Source organism: Melitaea cinxia, chromosome 11 (assembly GCF_905220565.1).
Source record: "Melitaea cinxia chromosome 11, ilMelCinx1.1, whole genome shotgun sequence".
Taxonomy (NCBI): Eukaryota; Metazoa; Arthropoda; class Insecta; order Lepidoptera; family Nymphalidae; genus Melitaea; species Melitaea cinxia.
In genome coordinates, this window is record NC_059404.1 from 8,850,616 (window position 1) to 8,871,610 (window position 20,995).

The window sequence follows — 20,995 nt, forward strand, 5'->3', positions numbered from 1 at the left end:
TCACTGCTCGTTCCCCGTAGGTGATAGCATGATAAAATTATGTAGCTTATATATTGACCCGACTTCTTAATAATATTCGTGCCAAATTTGAAGTAAATCCATGCGGTACTTTTTGAGTTTATCCCGGACATACATACAGATAAACAGACAAAAATTATAAAAACTATATTTTTGGCTTCAGTATCGATGGTAGATCACACCCCAAGTATTCTTTTAAAAAAATATTCAATGTACAGTTTTGACTTTCCTACCATTCTATTATATGTATAGATCATGTCATCAGTCATTACCTTAATAAGTATTATTGTAAACTATGTATCTGATCGATATCAGAATCTGACTAAATAATAAACTGTATTGACTAATCGTAAAAGGGTAATATCAAATCAAAAATAAATCCCGGAAAGAACACTAAAAAATTAGGGTAATCAAAAATAACAATATTTTCAGCAAATTACTCTTTGATGTTACAAAAAAGTATGATCTATCGTAAAAAAAAAGAAAGTTCCTATTTTTACGAATCGGTTATTTAGAAATAAATTAATAAATAAAATATTTATCTAACATTACCATAAAATAATAATCTATCTAGGTTCATTCTTAAAGAAAACATCAAAATATAATAATTTAATCTTTATTGATTCAATAGAAGTACAAATAATAAAGTAAAATTAAGCTCTATTTTAACACTAAATTACTGATTTTCCCTTAAAAGAATGTTTCAATTGTATATAATGATTTTACAATAAAATGAAAAAAAGAAACAATGACAACTGCAAATATCTGTCATATAAATAATACCGGATAATCATAATAATATACCGGGATATCAGGCGCGAGCTTGGAGATGCCTAAGTCCAACAGTGGACTGCAATAAGCTGAGGCTGAGGCTGAACTGATGATGATGATGATGATGATGAATGATGAAATAATTATAATTGTATTGTAGTTTTTACGATACAGAAATAAAAAATTACATCACTTGTTAAGTTAATGAAAAGCTGTCATTTAAAATTTTATAATTACTTTCAGACCATAGAATCACTGATATACAATGTTTTGTTAGAATTAAATACTCCTGTGTCTCACGGTCTATTTTTATTATATAATAAATTCATTTTTTTTGTGGTTTCATACTTTTTGTAGCAATACATTTATAAAACATTCCAGGAAAAATGAAATACTGATGCCCTTTATAAGATTTCACGAATTTATACCATTATTGAGATCTAAAAGAAACATCGTTCCAATCATTGGGAAAGAAAATTAACGTACATCGTAGGATAAGCGTACAATACCTTAATTCTATAATAGTATACTAACATAATATGTTCTTAAATGTAGGATATTTTTTCAAATTAGTTTCAATCATAGACGAAACATTTTTTTTAAATTGTACTTATGCCATTAACTTATTATTAGCTTAATTTGATTGCTATTTAACTTCTGCAACGAACACAAAAAATTTAATTCAGTCATCTTCCACTTGTAAATCTTGTACTAAAATTAAAATAAATAAATTATATTTGGACTTGACAGAAACTAAAATCTGCTACTCAAGCTGTTAGTTTCAATATCTTTTATAATAAATGAATTAAGGAAAAATATTTCATGTTTTTTCCATATATTTTTTTTTTATTAACATTCATGAGTAGCTCAGTTTAATTTTTAGTTTATAAATTTAAACATTTAAGTTGAATTTTTGATAAAAAAAAATCAATTTTACTACGCCTATTATTAAACCAAATAAGAAAATTGAAAATACGAAGATAAGTACAATTTAGTGGTATGTGGCTCTGAAAAATCTATTCAAATATCAGTTCCATTTTGTTACAAATTTTCAAACGTATGAAACAGCAATATGTTTTAAATTTTTATTAGTTATTTTACATGTTGCACTCTGTGCGTCTTAAGATTTATGTATAATTATTCTCATATTATAACTTTAAAAAGTTTATTTAGAAAAGTTGTACTGTATTTGAATATATATTTAAAAAAATGTAAGGAAATAAACTAATTACACATAACTTTAACCAGAGGCTTAGCTACAATCCCAAGTAGACTTAAAAATATTGACACCCTTTTGAGTGAATTCAACTACTAGTGTAGTTATAAAAGGGAAATTTTTATATTTTGATACAGGGATCATTATGGACTAGCTACGCCACTGATTTAATATCATAAAATAGATATTTTAGTATATAATTTTGCTTGGAGGTGCTGCTGTATTAGTGCTCATTGCTTGTTCCAGTGTGTCAAGTCGACGGTATGCGTGACCTCGACTATTTCTACGTCGACCTGTTTGTCTACCTTCAACTAACAATCCCAGTATCTAAAAAAATTCCAATATATTTTTTTATCTCTGATATCTATAAAATCAAGTTTTATCTATAGAGACAGATAAAAAATAAAATAAAAAGTTATCACAGTAATTTCCTATCATTTTAAAAGATCTATTATTATCAACAAAAACTGATTATGAATGGAATGTAAAAAATAACATTTAATAACAATACTTTATTTTTTTATCTTCTTGGTAACGACTATCTAATACTACTACGATAGTACTAGTAGTAATTTTATTATTCAGTGCAATATTATTATTTAATAAAACTGTAAACTTTAACACTTACCACTTTTGTAAATTTATTTTTATTGTGATATAAAATATACAGCAAGACGACAATTATTATTGCCGTCAAGAATAATGGGAAGAAGTGGTCGTCATCTTCCGCAAAGTTGTCTTGCATTGAATTGGGAAAGGTCTCTGAAACTGAAATTATTATTTTTAATAATTATATTGTTTAGAAACTTATTTAAAAGCCATTATCAGCAGAAGATACAACAGCGTCTTAATGCCTATTTTACCTACACTAACACAACGTATTAATAACTTTATTCTTTTTTTTATATCACTAGGTCGGCAAACAAGCGTACGGCTCACCCGATGGTAAGAGATTACCGTAGCTTATAGACGCCTGCAACACCAGAAGTATCGCAAACGCGTTGTCGACCAAATCCCCAATGCCCCCCAGGAGCTCTATTCATAATTTTCAATTAAAAGTACAATCAATTCATGAAAAATATATGATTAGCTTTTATTTTTGAGCCAATTTAGGTACTTGTTACGCTATAAGTGTTGTTAACCATTCTGGAGTTTTTTTTTTTTGTATTTGTAGAAATATTTGTTTGTGGTTTGGGTGCGTATCCGAGTTTGTGTCCCCATAGTGCCTTGAAGAGTTCGTTTTATCGGTCTTAGTCCAACAATAGGACGTTAATAATATTCCATTAATTTCAAGTTTTATGAAAATCCTCTACAGTGTGGTTAAGGCAGTAAGAAATATAGTCATCCCCTCTCTTCCCGTAGGTGTCGTAAGAGGCGATTAAGGGATAACACTTTTCCACTACCACCTTGGAACTTATAAAGCCGACCGATGGCGGGATAACCATCAAACTGCTGGGTTTGAAATACACAGGCCGAAGACCAGCGTCTTCGGTGCGACAAAGCTAGCCCTGCGGTCACCAACCCGCCTGTCCAGAGTGGTGACTATGGACAACACACATGACTTCGTGCCATTTTTGGCGCGAACTTGTGGATGCCTATGTCCAGCAGTGGACTGCGATAGGCTGAAGTGGTGGTGGTGATGATGATGATGATGATGAAACAGCCTCTAAAAAATACCACAGCTGCATCAGTACAGATTGATATGTACCAAACAGAATTTCTTAAAAAATATGCATGTTTCTTTACTATACAACAATACCTGTATACGCTTCAGCCTGTAATATCCCACTACTGGGCATAGGCCTTTTTCCCCATGTAGGGGAAGGATCAGAGCTTAATTCACCACGCTGTTCCAATGCGGGTTGGCGGGTATATTCCCTACTATGAGTAACGATCGCTATCAGGTGTACATGATAACGACCGGGACCGACGGCTAAACGTGCTCTCCGAGGCACGGTGGGGAGACCCACAAGGACTGCACAAACACCCATCTCTTTCGTTACGCTCTTGTCAGAGCAGTCGTGGTCATCACTTCCCAGTCACACGCTTGACGATCCGTCTCCATTCCTCCCTGACAGCTTTTCGGGAGCACACATGCAATGGAACGTCCACTGCCCTTACTTGGTCCGTCCATCTCATAGGCGATCTGCCGCGAGGTCTGGTTCCCTCTACTTTTCCTTGGACGACTAGACATTCGATGGAGACATTGTCATGTCGAATGAAAGTGACCAAAGAAAGTGAGAATTCGAGCCTGTACGATGGAAGATAGACGCTGCTTGATGCCGAGTTCTTCCAGAATGGACTTGTTGGTCCGGAATTGATTCCAGGACACTCTCAACATTTTTCTCCAGCACCACATCTCGAGAACATCTATTTTCTTCTTCTCACTTTCTCGCAGGGTCCTCGTCTCCGAAACGTAGAGGAATATGGAGAACACTAGCGCTCTAACTAGCCGAGCCAACACCCAGAACACGGCAAACACCTCTATGGCCAATACAAATGTTTGTCATGTGCGGGTATCGAACCCGCAACCGCCAGCGCAACAGGCAGAATCCATAGCTGTGACCGTTGCGCCAAAGCGGCGTAAATACCTGTATGATACTGGACAACTTAATGAGCTAGTGTTTAAAAACGACCCATAAATTGCCGTCTGGCGCGGTCTGGTATTCATGAGGCGTTTGTTCAGGCATCTTGGTTGAATTTTATTATCTTTGTAAGACAGTTACGTTACTTTTGTGCACTAAAATAGCTTTAATTGCATTATGTATCACGTTATTGTATTACATTTCGATGGCTCCTAAGTATACTGAGTCAACTAACAATTTTTGACTATTTCATTTTTTTAAGATATTAATAACATTTACTTCATTTCCTATCTACCTATGTAACAAAAAAATAAAGTTATTAGAAGTAGAGTTGACTCAGTATACTTAGGAGCCATCGATTTAAAAGAAACGGAATGTCCATATGTATTAACTTTTTATTTACGTAATTGTACACGTGAGAAACAGGAAATTTACTCTACATTTTGAGATTATATTTGTGTTTCTCAAACGTTTCAAGCGGCATTATGAATTTTAAAATTTAAAAATTTCAAAATTTTATTTATTTATAGTAACGCGTTTCATGCATTCGCATTAGTAACTGATCGAAATCTACGTCAGAGAATTTCTGTGTATTTATTTAGCTTCAAGGTCCCACCTGATAAAACATAAAAATAAAATAAAACTTAGCCGATTGCGATATGTATACGCATATATGTTTGAACGACGTTGCCGTTTATAATCCAGACACACATATAAATTAAATCAGTTATCCCTTAATTTTTTTTTCTTTTCATAATTTTTAGTATGTCTACCTAAATTTGTATTCGGCTTTATGAAGCAGTTAATATCAATAGAGAAGGTTTTTATTATAATACTAAAGTATTTTTTTTTAAATCCACCTCTATTGTGAGATAAATTATCGGTTTAAGGATTTGAAGAAAGAAAGAAGATTATAAATAGCTAAAATTGGCTGTTAGATACACGCATTTAATTGAAAGTAAGGAAATAGATAAAATATTTTAAAGAATAAAACTATTACTACTCGTGTAATTTAAGTAAAAATGTATTTGACCTCTTTACTATCTATTATATAAAATTCTCGTGTCGCGGTGTTTGTAGTTAAACTCCTCCGAAACGGCTTAACCGATTCTCATGAAATTTTGTGTGCATATTAAGTAGGTCTGAGAATCGAACAACATCTATTTTCTATCTCCCTAAATGTTAAGGGTAGTCCACCCCTATTTTTTTTTTGATAAATTATATATTTTTTATTTTATTATGATTTGGCGTTGAAAAATACATACAACCCTAAATCGCCCTTCTACCACCAACACCTATTTTTAAATAACGTTTACCGGCAAGACAACGTTTGCCGAGTCAGTAACTCGATAATTTCTCGTTTAGCGGTCGCCTTACGCATACTTTTAAAATTCACCTTGAATAAAATCAGCGGAAAAAAGAGAATGCTAATTACAAGATCATTACGAAATTTTGAATGTTTATTATTAATATTAAGCTAATTATTAAAACTAAAATATAAATATTTTAATAATATATATATATATTTTTTTTTAATATTTAATAAGTAATGGAGTAACAAAATCCTTTGTGGATTTGTACTTACAGTTGCATTCACTATAAGCGTACGGAATTTAAGATTTTAAACTTGATATTTTTTTACAATATCAAGTCTACCGAGTAGCGAAGAGTAGTCTACGTTATAAGATAAGAATCCTCGTGATTCACTTCGCGTCTCGTCAAACCAGTTTTACAGTCAAGTATTTCATATTTTTGTATTATTTAACTAAACAAAAAAAAAATCTCACATTAAATGGTTACCCAAAGGATGTGAATTCTGTATTGAGGGTCTAAATAATTGGGTTTGCTCGCAAACAAAAAAAAATCAACTTCAATTACATCGACAATTAACACTACGTAGGTTTTATATTTATATTTAAATGAGACCACATGACATGCACCACTTTCGATTTAAATTTTTTTTATCGTAATCGGTCCACCCAGTCAAAAGTTATAAGATATAATAATACAGCGTAGATCGACGAAAAAAAGTATATACGCATTATTAGCGATAACTCAAGAAGTACTTGTAATGCGGTGACTTCTAGCACATAAACCAAACGCTTCGATCACTGCGCTAAAACACCGTTCATATGTGAAATATTTTGATTTTTGCGCTTTTTTATATAATTACTAGCTGACCTGGCGAACTTCGTATCACCTTATTTTTTTTCTGAAATATAATAATAACATAATATATCAAAATAAAATATAGCCTATCTTTTAAGTTGGATCAAACTGCACACGGTGTGCAAATTTGACTAAAATCGGTTAAGTAGTTTAGGAGTCCATTGAGGACAAACATTGTGACACGAGATTTATATATATTAAGATTTAATTATTTCTTTTTGTAAAGTAATGACAGTAAGTAACGTCATCACTAATAAGTATTTGTATCAATCAAAATTGTATGTTTCCTGGTAATCAAATATTAGATAAGGACACTAAAATATTATAAGTAACATGTTAATTTTATCAGTTGAGTTGAAATCAAGATTTTTTTATTTATTAATATTATAATAATATAGATTATTGTATACTAGCTGACTAGACAGACATCGGACTGTCAAATACATGGAAGTTTAAATAATCGTTATGTTTCTGATATTTAATTTTATTATTTGAATAGATTTGTATTTTATTGATTATTAAATTTTATGTTATTTATATACAAAATCTGTCAGAATATAATTATAATACAAATCTGCATTGTGAATTTGGTATCAACTTAACTAACACATTGAGATCCATGTAATGTTAGATATAAGATTTTTTGTATTAAATGAATGAATAAATAAATATTCAATCTCCTGCGCAATTTCATAATTTTTTCATTTATTTCTTATGAACCATAAATTGGTTCAGCTGTTCTCAAGTTGGCCTTTTTTTTATACAACTAGGTGGGCAAACAAGCCTAAAATTCACCTGATGGTAAGCAATTACCGTAGCCTATAGATGCCTACAACACTAGAAGCATCGTAAGGACGTTGCCGACCTTTCCCAAATTCACCCATCCAGGAGCTCTGGTCACCTTACTCAACACAAGAACACAACACTTTGAAAGTAGTGTTATTTTGCTGTGATCTTCTGTAATTTCGAGGCACGGCACAGTCGGGATTGTCTTGATTTTGAACAAGATATATCCTCCTTTGCCCTATACCTCTGTTAAATTTTTATTGATTTATTTTACTTATACATAAATTTGTAAATAATATTTTTATACTAACTTGAGGGCCCTGATGTATCAATTGATATTCTATTTTTATGGGGTATTGCAGCACCATTTGGTTCCGACTCTAACAATGGCACGTTGTGTCTGTCTTGACCAGATGTTAGTAATACATTAGGAGCTGAAATAAAAATTTCTTTACATAATTACACAAGAAAATAAAACAGGAAAACAGATTAATGTAATTAATTTTAAATAATTATAAAAGTAAACAAAAAGTAATATGATATTTGTTAAGTTGAGATAATTAAGATGGTTGAATTAGAATTCCTAGACTAAAATATCAAATACAGGGAAATAATCACACATTATGGAAATAACTACTGACGTATACACATTGCCTAATGATTGCGATATTCATTTGATACTCAAACATTTCAACGACAATATACTAATCTACACATTTGATCTAAATGTTGACAACTCCTTGTATTTATTTACAATTCAAAAATAAATACTACAACTTCATTTCGTCTTTCCAATCTTGAGCTCACCACAAGTTTGTTTTTTAATCTCACAATTAGACAATGCATAGATAGCTCCACTGCTGCTATAGTTGTTATATATAATAGCAATATTTTTTAAACATCAAGTTTAAAAGATGGCATAATGGATGACTTAAGTTCAGTAATGTTACTTTCCTACTGACTCTATTTGTAAACCTTTTAAAGTAGCATATAATTTATATTATATGGCCTAAAGTCAAGGTAAAGAAAGCTTTATTTTTGTTCTATTTTTAAACATTAATGTTAGTGCTTCATTTATTTCTTATCACAATCATATACTGTTTTTTGTTAGCAGGCACAAATATGTCAATCATTTTATTTAATAAAATATTAAATAAACTATTCTGTGATAATTTTCAATCGTTAACTTACATCTTTGAGGCTCTTGATTTTCAAGATTAGGATCAGACTCAGCAAGCTTTGGCACCGCTTCGTCTGGACTGTCACCTGCATTATAATCAGGTTCTGAAAAAGATTATGCAATAGAATAAAATCCGATGTTCATTTTGTTAAATTTGAAATACAAGTCTATTTTAATTTAGAATTAAGTGCTTTAACTTAATTTAATTTAGTTACTACTTAATTTAGCTCTACTTATTGACAAAAATATGTGTATCAGTCTACTGTTACCTAAAACAGCATTAACTTGCCTAATATATTACCTGCCTCAGAAACAGACTGTGTATGTAAATAAAACACATTTATATTTATTTACAGGAATTAAAAAAAAATAGACAAATAGACAAGTAATAGACACAAGTATAAAAACTCTGGAATAATAGATTAATAATATTATGAAGATGTTATGCTATGGTTAGAGTAATATTGTGCAATTATTAGCTTTTATTTAGATTTTATTATGGCCAATGTAACTGATGAGTCGCAAATCTTTTTGAATGATTTTTTCACAAAATTATACCGGTTGGGTATGACTCTATAAACGCTTTAAAATTAAATGAAGCAAATTTAGAATATTGTTGTTTAACAATTCAAATGCATTAATATTATATAGGTAAATATATTAAACAACTACCTGACCCGGCGAACTTCGTATCGCCTAACACAAACTTTATCGTATGGTATTAAAGTTCAAATTGACTTTTAAGTATTATCACAAATCTTTTGTATGGGAGTATAGAAAAGTGTTGTTTTTAGACTTTTTCAGGAAATTAAAATTTTTTTTTTTAGAATTTTTCTCTCCGTAAGAACCATCCTCGTACTTCAAGGAATATTTTAAAAAAAGAATTAGCGAAATCGGTCCAACCGTTCTCGAGTTTTGCGCTTAGCAACACATTCAGCGACTCATTTTTATATTATAGATAAGTAAGTATGGTTACTAAGTAAATAGTGAAGTAGGAAGGATAAATAAAATAAAATATACCATCATCAGTTTCATCTTCTTGGTCTTCATCAAGGGAGGCAACTGGTGGATTTTCTTTCGGACTTTCATTTACAGACTCTTTTGGCTCACCGTCGACTTTTAACTCTTCATTTTTATTAGGGGGAACAATTTCAACTGGAGGTTTTTCAATTTCACCTTTAGGTGGGTTTGCTATATTTGTTTTCTCTGGAACCAATGCATCGGGTTGTCGAGCCCCACTTGCAGCTGATTGGTTAACTATTGAATTTTGACTTAATGAATCTTGAGTGGTTATTTGAGGTTTTATAGGACTACCGTTAGCAGACAAATTTGTTTTCGTTAAGTTGACAACATTTTCGCTTGTCAGTGTGCCTGTTCCAGTTTTTTGTGTATTTAAATCTTCAGTATTATTAGTAAAAGGATTTAGATTTGATAAAACTGTTCCACTATTGTGTTCTACAAAGGCTGTTTGATTTTGGATAATATCGAGTCCCCACTGGTAGTACTTGCAGAAAAAGTTTGAATCGCTACTCAAAATTTCCTCCACTGAACACATATGTATGCAGAATAGATCAGTTTTAAAGACCTTATCAACAGGTTCTTTTTCTGGATAAATTTCCTTATTTGCAAATGTCCATGTCTTTGCATGCTGGCATATTTTTTCGATATCTTGAAATTCATTAGTTTTACTCGTGAAACTTTCCTTTAAATTGAATTTAGATCGGCGAAATGCTGAACATAACTGTGAGTTTATGTCGTAAAACATCAAACATTTGAATTCTGTCTTCGAATCACTAGTATCGCTAATATTACAAGGTTTTATTTGAGTTTTGATTATTTCCGAGATGACAGAATTTTCACAAATATTGGCAAGATTTTGTAACTTGCTTGCTATAGAAAGAGATGCATTCTCTCTCACAGGAAGTCCAGTGCTAGGGTAGTAGACGTTGAATAAAACTAACAAAACCATGTAACGAAGCATCTTCACGAGCATGAACGGAAGCTAATATATGGTTCAATTCAAACAAAATTTAGCAATCACGCAATTAGATCGTTGTTTCCATAAACACTATTATAACCATATCACGCACTTCGCAGCCAAATATTTATGAATGGCACAGGCAGAAGTAAATAAAATGACACTTGACAAATCGATGACAGTCGACAGCGCATAGACAGCAGTCTAAATTTAAATAGACTTCCCAATTACCCAAAAAGCGACACTGTATAATGCAGTGTTCGACGAAGCGCTTTCCATCAACAATACGTACACTTCGGTTCAGCTACTTAATGGTTATATTCGATTAATTCAATAATGGTACTAATATTTATTGAAATGAAATGAAATAAAAACATTTATTTCGTCATAAGGAGAAACAGTTAATGAAAGTCAAAATTATTAATTATAAACCTAATATTAATAATTATAAAGATTTAAGCCGTGCATTTTATATGATAGTCTTAAAACAGTGGCCTTTAGTACAAAAATTAACCACTGCGTATGCTAGTGTCGATTCGGCTCACCACACCATGACTACGAAGTCGTACCTAGCAAAATACAATGTTTAGAAGTGTTGCACAGTGTAACGCAAACGCAAAGATCATGAAGAGATCCTCTGTGTTAGTAAATATAAAGCAATCAATGTAAAATTAGAGTTCTGAAACATGATTGTGAAACATGAACATATTTACTCTATAGTACCTGGGTGACCGAGCTTAGCTCGGTAATTTTAGTAAATCATGTGTTTTGGGAATCTTATTTAAATACGAATTACATAGGTATAATTAGAGAAACACGCACTCATTCCATGGAAAAATTCTTTACTGCCAATCGTATATATTGTTTTAGGGACTCTAAATTATTATGGGATTTAGAGCAAGCCACGCTCTCTAAATTTGACTTTAATTCATAATCCACCGGATTAAGATCGGGACTATTGACGGCCAGCCTTCAACTCTGATGGAGTCCGAAACGTTGGTTTCTAACCAATATTGGTTGGATCGAGCTCGGTTATTGTTCATGATGTTGTTAAGGGGCTTAACTAAATTCTCAAGAATGGTATCTTGATATATCTGTGCCGATGTTCTAATACCTTTTTCGCAAAAATATGGCTCAGTCACTTCTTCACAGCTAACACCCCACCAAACTAAATATTTGGGCAGCTTCCTTAGAGCTTTGAGCATAAGCATAAGCATAGGTCATTTTGTTTGTTAAAATATTGCTCAATTGTAAAAATGTTCTCATCCGTAAACAAAATTTTTCTGTGACCTCCCTGTTCGTACCGCTTAAGTAGTTGTTTAAATTTATCTACCTTCTTCTGTTTTACACGACTATAAAGGAAGGGCTATGTTTTTCGCGCATATCTTGTATAAAAGTATGTAATACTCTTTATTACCTCATATCTCCGGAATCACCGAACGGATTTAAATTATTGGGGTATCGTTAGATTAGTCTTAGCAGCCCAAGTGTTGTTTTTTTCTATGCAGATGATACCCAGTGGTGTTTTCAAATCACAACATGGTATCTAGTCAGGGCTGACGCGGAGGTTGGGCTTGAGGTGACTGCCGAGTGGCTAAAAAATAATCTGCTCATACTCAATACACAAAAAAACAAATTACGTTATTTTTTCACCCAACAATAGAACTCAACCAAGTAATTTTAACATTAAGGGGTATAAATGTTTTAACATCAGGCGAGGCTTAGGATGTAACTGTCTTTTTATAAAAAAAGGTTGATAATGTGAAGTATTTGGGTGTCATTTTGGACTATATAGGCTTTCTTGGCATGCTCATATTGAGCTGCCTCAAGTTTTGTCTCTAAATTGTTGTTGCCTCTAGATTTCGAAAATTGAACTGGATGTTTAAAATCCTTCGACATGTTTCAACAAAAACATGAATAAATAAACTTATACTGCCTGGGCTCAATCTATTTCCATTTATTGTATCACAGTATGGGGAGGTGCAGCCAAGAGCACATTAATTAAGGTAGAGAGAGAACAGAGGGCCCTACTAAAGGTATCTTATTTCAAAAAACGTAGATTCTCAACACAGAACCTTTACACCGTAACTGATACACGCTCCATTCGAAGATTTTTTTATATCACATATAATAATAAAAAATACAAATAAGCGAACAAACACTAGTGTTGTTAGGAAAATCTAGACACATACAAGATTTGCTCAATCACAATTGCAATATCTTATATCTCATTTGTATAATAAATAAATGTAATAATATCCTACAAATATACCCTTTAACATCATCATGTATAGGTTATTTATCATAATAGGTTTGGATATCTAAATACTTAGTCTGTATACAAAACACACATACACACACACAACACACACACACACACGCACACACACACACACGCACACACACACACACTCACACAAGTTATTACTAACAATTTTCTTTTTTTGTATTTTCTGTAAAGCTTAGTTTATTTCGTCTTATAACTTTCTATCAAGTGTATTATCAAAGATTACTCCAAAAGTTGTAATCAGATTTCAATGAAATGTTAATGTGAGAACATGATAAACATCGGCTTTAAATCGGCGTTAAATAAAAAATCATCAAAATCGGTACACCCAGTAAAAAGTTATGAGGATATTCGAGGGATTCCCTGACCGAATCCCATCATCAAATCCTGGTTTCCTTATCATGATATAGCACATAGGATATCTCCTTTCCAACAAAAAAAGAATTATCAAAATCGGTTCATAAACAACGAAGTTATCCCCGAAAATACATTAAAAAATATATATACGATCGAATTGAGTAACCTCCTAGTTTTTTTAAGTCGGTTAAATGAAACAACACTCCGCAAATACCTAACTGTAAATATTTTTGTAAAATCTGTAAAGGTATGTGTGCTTTTCGTCTGTTGTCCTAATAAATAAACATATTTTTTTTTTTATTTAAACTCATTTTACTTAAAAAAAATACAATAATACACTCCAAAAATCGAATACAGTTCATTTAGGCAGTTAAAAATAAAGTGGGTAGTTCTACAAATTAAAGTAAGTAGGTATCTTTTAATTCGGTGTAAATGCGTACGCAGAACATAATGGGTAATAGTCATTGAGTTATAGTTATAATTGGTTTATTTATAGAATGGATATATAGATCATAATATAACTAAAACCAACACTAGACTTTGATACGGACCGAGTAGAATTCTTTTAGGAGCTAATACAGAGTAGAGAACAAGAGACACGGGAGAAACTTCTTCCTTATTTTAGTGCAAATACAACGATATATTTACCTGTGTGTATTTAACATAATAATACTTATGTAGATCATGCTGTGTGGTTACGGCATTAAGGAATACAGCCACACTAAGGAATAACACAGTTCTACTACCACCTAGGAACTTGAAAAACCTACCGATGGCGGGATAACAATCCAACTATTGGCTTTGAAATACAAGGCCCAAAGATGGGCAGCAGCGTCTTAGGTGCGACAAAGTCAGCTCTGCGATCACCAACCCGCCTGCCCAGCGTGATGACTATGGGCAAAGCACATGAATTCACGCCATTTTTGGCTCGAACTTGTGGAGGCCTATGTCCAGTAGTGGACTTCGATAGGCTGATGTGATGTGAGATCAATGGTAATACTACGCTATCTAAAGTAAGACCAACTGGTTAAATATAACATAGAAGCGTTTTATGTAGCAACTAAACAATGATGTAAATTTATTGACTTATACAATTGTGCCGTTTTTAATAAACAACCAAATTAGTTTTATTCGCTAGTACTCTTTAAAAGAGCATAGAAGGTGTAGGAACTTTTCACTATCTGCAACAAAAGAAAACAAAAGTACTTAATTGTAAAAAAATAACAAAAAGTTAATTTTTAATTAATAAAATAATGATGTTTAAAAAAGTATATAAAACTAAGAAAGATATTTCTTTAATTAATGAAATTAATCTATATTTACCGAAATAAAAGTTTCATTAGAAAGTGGCACTATAACGCCTGCTGATATTTGTATCGGACGTTTAATTCTTTCCATGAAGAAAATAAGGTGACGTCGATGTCTTGTATTTGTACTCAGCCAGTTCATAAAATAGGCAGATTCCATAACCTTCGTACTCTGAAACAGTAGAACCTACTTATATAAAAATTATTAATTATCATAAAAAATAAGTGACATATTGAATATTGACTGTTAATTTTTTTTAGTTTTTCTTACGCTACCTACTCACTCAATGGCAGAGCGAAAGTACAATAACACAAACTTCCATCCACACAATGTATTTATGTGCAGTTTATAAAAAAATTCTAGGCGGGGTTTGAACCTTGACAAAACAGCCATCTGCTATGACCACAGAATTGCACCAAGAGATTTTATTTATTTTTGAAGTCTGTTATAAGCCTTTTGTTTTTTTTTCTCTTAACAACAAATCGTCTTTAAAATATATCCCATTGAAGAAAACTGTAGGTTCTCTCATATAGGTAGGATATCTCAATAATATTTTTTTTCTTGAAATCTGGATCGGTGACTTCTTATTTTAGTACGATAAAAGAACTCTAAAGTAAGTAGGTATTATTGGCTTGGGAAAACGTCGCAATAGTGCGATAAAATATTTACCTCACTTGTAACTTCATTACCGTAATAACAGTACATAAATATTTCAATAAGCATGCAGCAAATGTACAAAATCATCGATAAAAATTGAATCGAAAAAACATTCATCTGAAACAGAGAAATAGTGATAACAAAAATTTACGCTATAAATAATAAAAACAAAATTTTGAAAAGTAATTCTTACGTTCACCATTCTGTATACTGATGTACAAATTATCCATCCACTAACTGAAAACTGGTATATAATGACGAAGCTGAATATATCTTCAACTTTCTTGACGAAACTGAAAAAACACAGTGTTGTGTTCCTGTGGTGAGTAGGAGAGCCAGAACTCCTAGCGAAGATCGGTTCTAGAATATGCAACGCGATTGAAGTGCTTATGGTGTGAACACCACAGACTATAAGCATTTGCAAACTTGGAAGATATTTTTGTTTCGAACAAATACTCAAAACAACAAGAACAAAAATAATTAATTTTAGTGTATGTGTATTTATACCGCACGTATATTATTATTAATTTTTAACCCGAGGTTCAATTAAGTTTTAAATCGTGCTCAAAATGGAGTATTTTGTAATCCCTACTAATATTATAATTGTGAATGTAAGTTTGTTTGTTACGCTTTTACGCGAAAACTATTTAGCCGATTATCATGAAACTTTGTATATACATTTTTTGAGGTGTTAGAAGTAATATAGGATATTTTTTATTAAAAAAAATCTAAAAAAAAGCTAAAATGTAAAAGCTAGTATGCACATAATATTCCATTGAAGCGACGTATAATAAAAAGGTACTTTAAAATATTATGTGGCAATCGTTCTAGGCGATTATTACGCTATTAAATATGCATTAAATTTTTTGTTAATTGAATTTCCGGTTCAGCTAAATAAACGTAGTTTCGAATACAAATCATCTAATATTATTTTAACTTACTATGCAATCTGTGCGTGATGAAGTAAAATTTTTCTAAAACGTTTATTTAGAACCTCTGCGTGAGATTCACCAGTTAATAAACTTTCAGTTTTGCTTCTTTGAATTAAATTTTCGAGATCGTATCTGAAATTTTGTTAGTAGAGGGTACAGATTGTTAAATTAGCTTTAGATAATAATTTCGTTTATAATTTTACTAATTTTAATGAAATCAAAAGGTACCTAAACTGTTTTAGACTATTCTATGTTGGTTAAAATACGAGTATATACAAGTTATAGACAAATAAAGGTAAGTCGATAACTGTGACCATTTAAATAAAAAATATTAATAATGAGTGAGTTACTCGTCAAATGTCTTCTCTATGCTGATGACCAAGTATTACTTGCGTCCTCGGCCGAGGAGTTGCAGGAGATGGTAACTGCTATGAGTGGAGCTTTTGTTAGAAAGGGAATGAAGATGAATGTAAAGAAGACGAAAGTGATGGTGTTTGAAAGAGATGAGGTAGTGACAGACTGTAATATCGTGATTGGAGATGAACAAATTGAACAGGTGAATGAGTTTGTGTATCTGGGTTCGAAGTTTACAAGAGATGGAAAGTGTGAGAGTGATATTGAAAGAAGAGTGAATGCAGGAAACATGGTGAACGGAGCTTTGAACTCCTTTATGAGCAGTCGGAAGGTGTCTAAAAAGGCTCGTTTGGCTGTGCATGAGGGGGTGTTGCTTCCGACACTCATGTACGGAAGTGAAAGTTGGGTATGGCAGAAGAGACATGAAAGCAGAATAAATGCAGTTGAGATGAGAGCGTTAAGAAGCATGATAGGAGTTAAACTGAGTGACAGGATGAGAAATAGTGAGATAAAGAAACGGTGTGGTCTGAAAGAAGATGTAGTGACAAAAATTGAGAAAGGTATGCTGAGATGGTTTGGTCATGTCGAGAGAATGAATGAAGAACGACTGACGAAAAAAGTGTATAAGGCGAGTGTGAGTGGAAGTGTTGGAAGGGGTAGACCTAGGCGGACATTTCAAGACCAAATCGGGGACGTCTTGAAAAAAGGCCAGGTCAAAAGTACCCTAAACCGACGAGCATGTATGAAGGGAATAATGAAAGTGGATGAAGCGAAACAAGTATGTAAGGATCGTAGCAAGTGGAAAGAAGTGGTCTCTGCCTACCCCTACGGGAAAGAGGCGTGATTATATGTATGTATATATGCTTGATCGCATACAAAAAAAATACTTATTAAGTATCTAATAATCAATGTTTTAGTGTTAAGGGGGTTTAATTAATTTAACCAAAGTTAAGTTTCTAACGAAGGTAAGTAGAAGTAACCAAAACTTTAAAACCATCTTACCTCACGATACTTAGCTGTGTTTTACATTGTGCTAGGAAAAATGAAATCAGGACATCAATAGTTGTATTGCAGAATGCAAGCCACGACGTTGTTCCCCATACGTATAAAGCTGTAAAATAAAACCTGCAAAATATCAATACTTGTAACATAGAAATAATAAAATTATGGTATACTACAAATAATAGAAGATGATAGTTAATTATATGAGTATGTACATGTTTACTCTTGTCGAAAGGATCTCGGGAAAGGATTATTTTAAACCGATTTTAAAAGAGGCAGGAGCTTCTAAATTTGACTGTATTTTTGTTTAAATGTACCTCAGAACTTTTAGCTGGGTGAATAGATTTTGATGATTTGTTTCAATCGAAAGGTGATCGTATCATGTCGTACACTTTAAATTAAATTGAGATATAAGAAGTAATTTTCGAGTCATATCTAAAAATACGTCTTTACTTGACAAATTTTTCACCTAGTTCTTTTTCTTCTTCTTCTTTGGCTTTAGCACCCTTGCGGAACTGCCAGTATTTCAATGTTCGGTGAGTGTCTATTGTCTCACCTAGTTACGTTGTATTGCTTGTCGATATAACTGATGTCAGTTTCTTTTTCATTTTGCGAGCAAATACAATTATTTCTTTCATAAGACATAATTTAGAGGTGGTCACAGCTAGCTACTGCTAGTACTAATAGAAAATTCATATTTACATACACTGGATCCACATTTACGTCGAATGGTAGCCAGACTCCGAATTCCACGGGTTTTCCTTGTAAATGAAGTACAAACGGTAAAAGTACCCAAAGAAAACAAGTACATAAAGCTAAATAATTGTCGATTCGTACAATAAGGAGACTGTATCTGGCGACTTCCAGTAAAAACGGTTTGTGATCAGGGTTGTCTTGATTGTAAAGTGAACCTAGAAGTAAAAATGCTTATTATCTATACTAATACTAGCTGACCTGGCGAACTTCGTATCACCTTATTTTTTTTCTGAAATATAATAATAAAATAATATATCAAAATAAAATATAGCCTATCTTTTAAGTTGGATCAAACTGCACACGGTGTGCAAATTTGACTAAAATCGGTTAAGTAGTTTAGGAGTCCATTGAGGACAAACATTGTGACACGAGATTTATATATATTAAGATTATAATGAGGAAAGATTTGATAATCGGTTTGTTGGCATTTAATAGGCTCCGAAACTACTGAACCGATTCAAAAAATTCTTTCACTGTTGGAAAGCTATACTATCCGCAGGTGACTATGTGTTGAAAATGTAATATAGCCTAGTCAATTATTTTGATTTTTTTGTTAAATACCAGTGCGAAGCCGGGGCGTGATGCTAGTATTAAATAATTTAATAAAATATGCAACCAAAAATTTAAGTATATAGAAACTATATCTTTGCCGGGGTTTCGTGTTCATTTAGGCTTTCTTTGTTATAAATTTTAAGGATCGTCGATGAAGTAAATAACGCTAAAGCATAAAAATAAATACTTAAATATTAATCAACTCAATATACAACATCAGTATGGGCAGAATTTAATTTCGATTTCAAGTTGTGGAATTTAATTAAGAGTTAAACTTTGCTTTACCTCTCATTATGTCTAACAACTCTTCAATTTTATCTGATTTTATCCACAGGACCACTTGTTTGTAAATTGAATCGGTGTGAGTCAAAAATAAAAACAATGTTGCTATCACTTTATCAATATCCTCCTGCACCTACACAATAAAATGACATAATGAAAACAAATATAAAGTCTAGATATTTATTTTAAAGGACAAAAACGTACCTCGTATACTTTTAAAGCCTGTTGTATCGTATAAATTACTATCCATATGAGACTAAATCTCATGTAAATTGAATGAAATAATCTTTGTAGCTTTGGTGACTTAGGATCGATTTGATAATAGCCACATAAGCGTAAGCGCATCAAATGCGGTGTTACGCAGCTATACGACAACTTTGTTTCCATCTAAAACAAATTGTAATGGTTAACTTAAACAAATACTTAAAAGGAAACACCGAATTTAGAGAACGCCTATGTAACCTTTTGGACAATAGCTAAGGAAAATTAAATTCCGTTGATTCAACAAACAACTCGACAGTTAGAGGATTCCAGGCGGAGTGTTTACATAAAACAAGTCTCAAGACCTAATTTAATTTGCAACGAACTCTAACATTTTGTTGTCACTCAAAGCTTTTAATTACAGATCGGTAGACTCCTGAATAAGAAAAGGACGAAAGAGACATAAAATAGGTCTTTTAAATAATTTTTTGATTATTTTAATACATAATTTTTGAATTTGTTAAGCTAAGCTGTATGTTTCTTCGGCTCTCTGGTTATTCTTTTGTCGTGATTATTATACACAAATATATCGTTTGATTAAAAAAAATTGTATTTTCGTAAAAATACTTTTCTAAATCCTTCACAAATACATGTACAAAATAGCTTTGGTTGCCTTAAATAATAGAAACTTTTGCTTTATTTTTGTATTCAACAAATATAGTAAAAGTGGACTGAAAATATTTCAAAAATCATTTTATTAATTAATGTTCTTTAAGCGCGATTTTAGTAACCAACCTATTAGGTGTGTATTGATATATGTACATATATTATCTTTCATAACTACTTGATCATTTTCATGAAACACATGAGGATCTATATTCATAGCTCGGATCTCTTACTGCTAGTATTAATCGATAGTTCGAGTTTCACACTACAATTATTTTTGCAATCTGATAACAACATTTGGTTGGTATTACAACATCCGATTTTATTGTTGTATACGTATAAGTTGATTTATACCGTCGTAGTCAACAAAATTGTCATCAATTTTAATTCTATATTGTTTCAAAAGATCCTATAGCAGTATTATCCTTTTTTTGGTATCGCAGGGGAACCTATTTACGGGTGATATCCAGGACGCCCGGGTAGGCAGTCCTAGACCGACTTAAGCACTGGGTAGGTACAATACCGACCAAACCCCTGCGGGAGTCTTCAGCCACTTTAATTGGAGGGTCCCGGATCTGCAGGCAACAGGATCCCTCTAGCGACAGGCTGGCCTCGGTGAAAAGGTCAGACTTCTCCATGGGAACTGTCCGGCTTACCTCTGAACAATCCCGACGACGCCATGTCTAGCAGGACCGGGTTCCCATCCTGGCCCGACACGGGCACAGGGGCGTTACTGGAGGCGATTAAGTAGCCCTCCTATGCACCCCCGTTCGTCGCCTGCGGAGAGTTGGTTCGTTGGCGGCCTCCTCTCTTACCCGCTCGTCATTCTCCTTCTGGGACATTACTGTCTCGCAGAAGGAGCTGGAGGACCATCGCCTTACATGACTCATCGTCGCCAAGCATCGCGGTGACGACGTTCGGCAGTGACAAGTCCACTC

General features: G+C 32.7%; 2 protein-coding genes across 2 annotated transcripts; both read right to left on the reverse strand.

Annotated features, from left to right (window-relative positions):
- Positions 1–1,957: 1,957 nt before the first annotated feature.
- LOC123657756 lies at positions 1,958–10,862 on the reverse strand. The gene is made up of 5 exons (XM_045593268.1): positions 9,746–10,862; positions 8,737–8,829; positions 7,857–7,979; positions 2,634–2,773; positions 1,958–2,332 (listed from the first exon to the last, which is right to left on the reverse strand). Exons 1-5 carry the CDS (start codon positions 10,716–10,718, stop codon positions 2,195–2,197), a joined length of 1,467 nt encoding a protein of 488 aa, XP_045449224.1. The 5' UTR covers positions 10,719–10,862; the 3' UTR covers positions 1,958–2,194.
- A 3,520-nt stretch (positions 10,863–14,382) lies between these two features.
- Positions 14,383–19,577, reverse strand: LOC123657873 (putative odorant receptor 92a). Its single transcript, XM_045593371.1, has 9 exons — positions 19,395–19,577; positions 19,194–19,323; positions 18,307–18,511; positions 17,601–17,723; positions 16,254–16,376; positions 15,506–15,605; positions 15,325–15,429; positions 14,671–14,826; positions 14,383–14,528 (listed from the first exon to the last, which is right to left on the reverse strand). Exons 1-9 carry the CDS (start codon positions 19,575–19,577, stop codon positions 14,475–14,477), a joined length of 1,179 nt encoding a protein of 392 aa, XP_045449327.1. The 3' UTR covers positions 14,383–14,474.
- Positions 19,578–20,995: the final 1,418 nt, after the last annotated feature.